General features: G+C 43.6%; 1 protein-coding gene across 1 annotated transcript; it reads left to right on the top strand.

The window, feature by feature from the left end:
• The first annotated feature begins 640 nt into the window (after nucleotides 1-640).
• Nucleotides 641-8,249, top strand: LOC118236473 (charged multivesicular body protein 1b-like). The gene is made up of 8 exons (XM_035434900.1): nucleotides 641-806; nucleotides 2,040-2,137; nucleotides 2,249-2,395; nucleotides 2,947-3,015; nucleotides 3,386-3,493; nucleotides 5,354-5,397; nucleotides 5,910-5,982; nucleotides 7,174-8,249. Exons 1-8 carry the CDS (start codon nucleotides 791-793, stop codon nucleotides 7,216-7,218), a joined length of 600 nt encoding a protein of 199 aa, XP_035290791.1. The 5' UTR covers nucleotides 641-790; the 3' UTR covers nucleotides 7,219-8,249.
• Nucleotides 8,250-8,772: the final 523 nt, after the last annotated feature.

Genomic DNA, 8,772 nt, shown 5'->3' with positions numbered 1-8,772 from the left:
ACTGCTGCCGCCACAGTGAATATCACATCCGAGTGAGTGTGACTCATCCTCTCTGCCACTGTGATGTAGAGACGCAAAGCTAATCGTTAATCAGGCCTGCTCCTTGTCCTCATCAACACTGGCTGTGTATCTAGAGTCACAGTGAGTCTCCCCAGCAGACAGCCACTCTTCATGGCATGTTTCAGAATATGAGATACATGGAGGGGTGGAGGAGACTGTCTTTCTGTGACTCATCCCTCAGGTGTGCTCTCTTTGATCCATTAGCTCTGTTGCCTGTAGTATAGTACATAAAGAAGAATTGGGCTTTAATAATCGTTTTATTAAATGTACTTAGCTAAATGCAACATGAAAAATACCACCAGGATATTCTTTTTGAATTAGTACAGGGCTGAGACGACTCAGATCAGAAGCAGGACAGTCACGACGGACACGCAGAACCCTGCAAGCAAATACGTTTATACAAAAGGTCAGCCGATACGCTTCTGATTCAGAAAGTACAAAATTGACGTCACTAAACTTGTTCAACAAGGGAATACATAACTGTAAGAAAAGAAAAAAATTACTGAGCCCGTCTGTCTGATCCCCAGAGCCTCGGATCCATGTGACGTTTGAGAACACGCCCCTAAACATCTGACCATGATGTCATCATTCCAGTTGTGTAGCCGGAAGTATTGAGGGAACAAATTGAAAACACGGAAAAGAAGTGAAGAAATTGACTAAACACAAACACCAAGAAGAGCCGTGACAACGGTTTTATTTACTACTTTACAGACGGACGATAGCTACAAATATGTCAAATTTGGACAGTATCCTTTTCTACTACGAAGTAAGAAAGACGGTGGCAAATAGCCGCCAGCTCTGTGACTGGGCCTGTGGTGGAATGGTGGAATGGTTTGGGCGTCTGAAAATGACTTTGCTACTTGCCAGCTAGCTAGGAAAATGGGCTACCTATGACACCCCATAGGTAGATTACAATTGCAACGTGACGAAACGGGCAGTATTTGTTTTAGGTAGCTTTATAGCATATTAACATTGCGTTGCAAGACAGAACTGTGGTAGATTTGTTCGCATCGGTGCTTCGCATTAGTGCTAACTAGACTAACTGTTACAGTCTGCCGGAGGTTAGGTATATAATATTAGATCATTTATTGTATAGAGGGAAGATGGTTATTTATTTTCTACTCTAAAAAGTCGATGAAACGCCGTTTATGCGTTCAAGTGAAAACCGGGCTACATTTGGTTGAAAACTGTTTTCTGGCCAGGCTATATCCGGGTAAAATCTGTGCTGTTGTGGTTAACCTAGTCCGTTTGTGTGGAAACGTCTCTAAACCTAGTAGATTTGCGGTTTTTGCTCCCTGGATCACTTATCGTCCTGTTTGGACTGAAACTGACGTGATCAGTCCTTCATGTTAGTTTGTTTCAGATCGTCACCTGAACCCACCTTGTCTACAGCCGTATCGTTATCGAGCTCATTAAATTAATTCGATGCGGAATGGCAGGTCGGCGCTTAGTGGGAAGGGAACGATTGTTGACATCATAGGCAAATCTTGTTAATTTGATTTGTGTTTCATTATAATGAAGAGTGTATGACTGGGCCTGTATGACCATAGATCTATATACGTATGTCTATGTGTATGACGATCTTGCTGTTTTACTGTTTTACCTCCACCACTGATACAGAACATTTCTGTTGTTAGGTTGGATGCGTTCATGTCATCAGTATTTAATTTTATCAGAGTAATGCTTTGAATGAGGTGTTCGGCGTGTTTGCAGGATGCATACGTCATTAATGACCTTCACGGCATTAAAATCTCAGGAGTTTTAAAATACATCGTAATGGCCATTGCTTCTTAACCGGCCATGAAAAAAATGAAATTATTTCCATTTCTTTCATGTTAGAAAACAAATATTGCATAATATATCTAATTTCAGTCCTCCTTTCATATGTGGACCTTTGAAACTGTTTGAAGCCGTTCTCAGTTGTATTTATCAAATCAACTTATAGCGTCGTTAGAGATGTTCTTAACTTACAATCACAGAGCATCTCTTCAACCTCAAGTTTGCTGCCAAAGAGTTGCAACGAAGTTCACAGAAATGTGACAAAGAGGAAAAGGCGGAGAAGGCCAAAGTGAAGAAGGTAAGCTGCTGCTGCTAGGTGACGGCGAACACAGGGAGGCAAACCTATTGAACATCTCAGCGGTTTTGGGCTGCACTGTTGCAAACGAGCACATTTTCTCCCTCCTCCCAGGCCGTTCAAAAAGGAAATGTGGAAGTCGCGCGGATACACGCCGAAAACGCCATCCGGCAGAAAAACCAGTCCATCAACTTCCTGAGGATGAGCGCACGGGTGGACGCGGTGGGGGCCAGGGTACAGACTGCTGTCACCATGAACAAGGTGAAAAGGGGCTTCTAGCACTTTCTCTGTCTGAAACCATTGCAAATTATTTGCTCCTGAATCTGCCGACTGGCCCCTAATCATAAAAAGTTAGTGTTGTGTAAAAGGTGGGTTATGCAGAATGGAACTATACTGTGAAGGGAGCTTCAAAAAAAAAAACTTCAGTCCTAATGTTTTTAGAATGTAACATAATGCTACACATGTACACAAACACACTTGTCTACTTTGTCCAAAGATCATATTCAACTGATATTCCTCAGATTAGTTAGAAATCTGTTTTGATTTACTTATAAAATCTTTTAAAAAGGAGTGCTATGTTTCTAAATTATGCTTATGCAGATCCACAATTCCTTGACTTTACTGATACTTCAAGGGACTGTTTGAAAAACATTATCTTTTTCCATTTTGATTTATTGACTGTAATGTAAGAAGTAGACTCAGAAAAGCCATTTAAGAAGCTCTTGAAACTTTGTCACATGGGGTGTTAATGGAGGGACTTCAGGATGTTGACGGTACGTATGTGGGACTGACCACGCCCGTCCGTTCTGTAGGTCACAAAGTCGATGGCTGGAGTGGTGAAGGGCATGGATGCGGCCTTGAAGAGTATGAACCTGGAGAAGGTATGGCTTGTGTGCATGCAAGTGTGGCTGTCTGCAATCTCCTGAGTTTCTGCCTATGTATATATTCTCTGTCGTCCACAGTGGCCAATGTGATGTATCAGATGCCCATGAACGTGCTTCACGCTTTATTTCAGGGTCTTATACAAGCTGTTGTTCAGTAGGTTCTGATAGCTGGTGGATATGAAAGCAGTTATTTTGATCTATTTATGGCCATGGTCGGAAACGAGTACATGGAAAGGTTGTATTTTTGGAAACAAACAGACAGCACTTGACTTGACTGTAAGTTCAGCCTTTTCAGAGCATGGTCATTAAAGGACAGCTTTTGCGGGACTGCACACTTACCAGATGATTGTGTCTTCTCCCACTCCAGATCTCAGCGCTGATGGACAAATTCGAGCACCAGTTTGAGACTCTGGATGTGCAGACCGCACAAATGGAGGACTCTATGAGCAGCACAACTACACTCACCACCCCACAGGTAGGGTTTTACACAACTACACTCCCCACCTCACAGGTGGAGTTTTACACAACTACACTCATCACCCCACAGGTAGATTTTTACACATCCACACCCCCCACCTCACAGGTAGGGTTTTACACATCAACACTCACCACCCCACAGGTAGATTTTTACACATCCACACACACCACCCCACAGGTGGAGTTTTACACATCCACACACACCACCCCACAGGTGGAGTTTTACACATCCACACTCACCACCCCACAGGTGGAGTTTTACACATCCACTCTCACCCCCCCACAGGTGGAGTTTTACACATCTACACTCACCACCCTGCAGGTGGAGTTTTACACATCCACACTCACTGTTTTACACAGACATCCTCTCTGGCCTATTTGGGGGGAAAATTGATGCTTACAGTTTAAAGTGTGTCTGGTTGTGTTGCTGGCAAGTCAGTTTTTATTGTAGAATTGAGCCGAAGCAATGCTTCCCTCTGCTGCTCAATCCTCATAACTGTCCTGAAGTAGTCTGGTGATGTTCCCCTGTTGGGCCATTTCCCAGCTCAGGCCTAGGGGCTGCTTTTATTAGGTTTGATTAAATTCTTACTGGATATCGATCTCTTTCATATCTTTTGGCCATTAATCAGCTCTAAATCCTGAAGGTATGAAATGGGTTATTTTAGATATGTTTGCAAGTAAGGTTCAGGTAGAGAGACACATTCCAATAATTTTTGTTTTTTCAGCTTTGTAAATTAATCCGAATTGTGACTTTTGTCATACAAACTATGGTACCCTACCATATATAATAGAGTTCAGTTATTCAATAATTTATTCAGTTTTCTATATTCCATAGTTAGGGCCACCTGTCTCCACCATGTGACTGGTTGGGGATTTAAGCTTTTATTTCAATGGTTAATCTCAAGGGGTCCCCATAGGCACTCCAACAGCACAATTAAGTGACTATTCATACAATCGAGCTTCTAAATAAGACATTTATAAACAATTGATCTAATGTGGGGAGAGTCAGGAAGGAAAGTGAACATGAATGGGAGTTTAAATGCCGTGGAAAGCATGTCTTTGAGCCAGTGGTCCTCACTGCTGGTCCTGGAGAGCTGCAGGCTCTGCTGGCTGTCGTCGTTACTCAACACTTGAGTAACACAGCAATTGATTACACAGTTAACTCGGGTAACCTGGTTTATTGGGCCTGAATTGGTCGCTGACCTTAAGGAAAAAAACAAAAGCCAGCTCTCCAGGCTCTGTGGCTCTCCAGGACCAGGTTTGAGTATCACTGCACTAAAAAGAAGAATGCATCCATATGAAGCAGGGGTGTCCAAGCTTATCCAAAAAGAGCCGGTGTGGGTGCAGATTTTTTTCTTAGCCCAGCACTGACGCCTGATTCTACTTTAGGTCTTGATTGAAGATCATGATTAGTTTCTTAGTTGAATCATGAATTTATTCTTTTTTTAATTAGACTTGTAGGTGCAAGTTAAATGTTAAATAACTGCTCTCAATTTTTTGTGCACATTTCCCACTGTTTTCAACAAAGCCTATCATACTCCTGCACAGCATTTTAAAATACTACAGAATGTCTGCAGTAGTAAGTAATCAAACTGAATTTAACACAAGTGCCACTTGTAAATGTCGCTGTCAATCATAGTCTGTGCTTAATTAGTGGCAAGTACTTTCTCAACATAGATTATTGAGGTGGCGCAAATGGGATAGCTATTTGAGAAGGGGCTTGACAGAGGTTATTGTCACCTGACCTGGTCGAGGACTGAAGTTCCAATGCGAGAAAACAAGGGGAGACAAGGTGTTCAGACTGTCCGTGGTGTCGAGTGAATGCCTCGTTGGTGACAGTAGGTTTTTTCCGTTTCAGAACCAAGTGGACACGCTGATGCACGAGATGGCAGACGAAGCTGGGTAAGCGATGGGTGAAATCTCAGCGCTGAGCCACGGCCGTTTCCGCAGTAACGCGGATATGTGTCCGGCATACGGCCATCCGCCTTGACGAGAATTTCAGGTCCACACAACTTAGTGAGCCGTCAAGAGATGCTTGCCCCCGGTGAGACTGGGGGGCAGGGGGGTGGACACTTGCTTTACTGGCAGCTGATTATCTTGGCTGTTTAGTGTGTTGTCTCTATGAATTATTCAGGAGTACACTAGAGGGTGTATATGCAGGTGATACGAGAGAATGTCTCTCAGCCTAGTCTTCAGACGGCTCACAGGTTATCACTGATATCAAGCATCACTGATTACCAGAAGGGACACACAACAGGGACATCAGGTGTCCATTGCTGTTATCACGGCACTGTCCACGCACTGGTGAAGGCGGGAGGTGTACAGAAGCCTGATGGACAGGTGAACACAGACTCCTTTGCCAGGGCCTGTGGTCCTCAGTGGGTGAAATGGTGTCCTGTTGATGCTTTCCCCAGGCTGGACCTGAACTTGGAGCTGCCTCAGGGCCAGATGGGATCGGTGGGGACCAGCGTGGCATCTGCAGAGCAGGTGGGCACCCATGGGTAACAGCCATCGAATAACCATTTGTGCGCCCCCCCTGTGCAGGAAAATGTCACTGCGCAATAGAGATGTGATGCTGTCTCCTCCAACAGCTACACAGGAACCCAGATTTTTTTTTTTTTTTTTTTTTTTTTTATTATTAAGTGAACACTTGAAGGAGTTTCATATGAAACCTGACCAATTTTGACTGGGCCCTGTGAGAGTTCTACATACTGTCATACTCGTATTTCAGAACATTAGCATTTGGTTACCCTCAGCATTAGAAATTGATTTCTCATGCTCAGTTGGCAAGTTTCACTGGGAGTCACTCAGTGGACGGAATTGCTGAAAATAATCTCTCAGCGAGCAGATCCTGTCTAAACCGGTTTTTCAACAATATCCAGTAGCTACGCCCTCCATTGTCACATTGTAACTACACAGGTTTTCTGAGCCTCCCTGTGGTGTGACGTCGTGCGGCGAGCTCCAACAAACACATAGGCCGCTAAAGCCAGGTGGACACTGCAGATTTGTCAAGCTAATGTCAGATTAGAATATCACGGTAAAGATGCAGTATGATGAGGCGAATACAGCACCGTAACTCATGCAGTGTGCAAGGGCTGAAGACCTATGATTAATTCCCTCTGCTTTCTCCTGCATGCGTTTCCATACACACGGACACACGTATGTGTATGTGTTTGTGTGTGTATGCATATGTGTTATACATATGCAGTGTCTGTGTTTTTGTTTTTGGGAGGTACGCATTTAAGAACAAGCAATATTAAAGGGGTTGATTGTGTGGAACAAGGCCACATGCACATGTTACATTAATTTAGAAAACACTTATTCAGAGCGACTTTCAACGTAGGAGAAACATGAATGCATTCACCTGTTTAATATGGGACAGACTTGGCCAAAAAACATTAACAGACACACAAGATAAGATTTAACATTACTAAAGCACTAGCATGTTGCTAGACAAAAAAAAAAGGACTTGTTTTGTATGTGTTAGTTTAGCATTGTAATCACTGGGAGCTAAAACTCTTACTGTTACTAAGGCAGTGTCCTCAACCAATTGGATGTAGTATTTGCAGAGTACCACCTGCTTTCGCTAACAAGAAAAGGAAGTATTTTCCGTTATTACTGGGGTGGAATGCGTGTTTTGAAACGCTTTAACTCCGTGCGTGCTGATTTTGTCCTCAGGATGAGCTGTCCCACAGACTGGCCAAGCTGCGGGACCAGATGTGAGGAATGCGAGCGAGTGGGCGTCGTGTGGCTGAAGCGAGGAGTTCTGGGTCACGCACACAGTGACCGGCCCCGGGACGCAGATTACCCATCTTTCTGTCTGTCTGTCTGTCTGTCTTTCTCTCTGCCCCTCCTCCACCCTCCTCCCCTTCCCCCTTCAAATTTCTGCCAAATTTCTCCAGTGATGAAGATGAGTTCTGTTCTCTGATCATTCTCTCATTGCTGGAGGGGCGATCGAGACCCTAGTAGTTTGTTATAGAGTGCCCTGTTTTCGTGCCACAAGGCGCAGGCCTACGAGGAATGCCAAAATCCGCTCGGTTGTGGAAAAAAACCTATGTATGCACATGAATGTACAAGTGTGCGTGGGACGGGTGACATCGCTGCTGTCTGTCTGTTTCGTTTGTTTGTGTTGTCCCCGCACGCTGCCTGCCTTTGACAGTAGAGTCCTGTGGAGTGGCGATGTTTCTGGGCTCAGGGGACACACTCCGCCGACTCTACAGTACGAGTAACGAGATAAAGCTTTTTTTTGGAAGAGACAGGCGTCGTCATGACGGCCGTGAGGAATAGCCTGAAGGGCGCTACGGGCCCAGTCCCTCCACGTCAGACCGTTCAGCGCTGCGTTCCCAGCGGCCGCGATCCTCCACGTCCGCGACAGCCAAACGTTTACTCGTAGGAAAAAAAAAATTTTTACACTGACATTTATGTTTTGATGTTTAAAAAGATCGTTTGATATTTATATTCTTTTCCCTTTTCTCTTTGGGTGATTGTGGGATTTTTTTGTAAAAAAAAACAAAAACTGGGTCTCTGTCAGCAGTTTGATATTATTCACAGTATCCCAGTAGTGTTTGTTTCACAGACTTTGGAATGTGATTCTAAATATTCTAAATATTTTTTAATGTTGGTTGTAGGTACTGGACATGCCAATAAGCATTTTCATCTTTTTCACCTTTATCAAAGAGATGTATTAAACATCAAGAAACTGTAATTATTTACATTTTCATAAAAACCTAAATAAAAAAGAAACATTTTCTGCATGTTCTGATTTTGTTTCATTTGCATCGAGTGATTTTACTTTTGAAGTGGGGCTTTCCCAGAGTAACACATTTACAGTACAGGTTACAGTGCCCTGTATGCGTATCTTTGAAAAGTGAAGTGTGCACACTGATACTCTTCTCTCATTCTGGAACCACTGGGCTAGTACTGGTACAGTTATGAGTGATTTTCCACTGTGCTGTGTGTAAATCCAATGCAGCATCTCCATGCTCTGGCCTTGTGACCTCTGCATCCGGGCCAGGTGGTAGGCTTATAACATTATCATTATTTTGACATCAGTCAGGCGGAAAGTTTTCAGGAATAACTGCGGATTACTGCAGATTACTGCAGATATTCCCACGGTGTATTTACTTATTTATATCTTGATATCTAAATGGCTGTTGAAGATCAGGAATGTGCAGCAGAACTTTCACAGGACCAATACTGTTGACTTGGGGTTTGATAGCTTCGGAAGTGTTTTCTGTGTTTGCCAGGTTTGTCCTGGGCATTGAACAGCACTGTTCT

The sequence above is a fragment of the Anguilla anguilla genome, chromosome 9 (assembly GCF_013347855.1).
Source record: "Anguilla anguilla isolate fAngAng1 chromosome 9, fAngAng1.pri, whole genome shotgun sequence".
NCBI classification, from domain to species: domain Eukaryota; kingdom Metazoa; phylum Chordata; class Actinopteri; order Anguilliformes; family Anguillidae; genus Anguilla; species Anguilla anguilla.
This window is presented reverse-complemented; position numbering and strand designations above follow the sequence as displayed.

Excerpts from the sequence above, each read along its gene's own strand:
- LOC118236473 (XM_035434900.1), top strand. Across the intron at positions 2,138-2,248 it reads AGAAGGCCAAAGTGAAGAAG|GCCGTTCAAAAAGGAAATGT; the intron begins GTAAGCTGCTGC and ends CCCTCCTCCCAG. Across the intron at positions 3,494-5,353 it reads CTACACTCACCACCCCACAG|AACCAAGTGGACACGCTGAT; the intron begins GTAGGGTTTTAC and ends TTTCCGTTTCAG.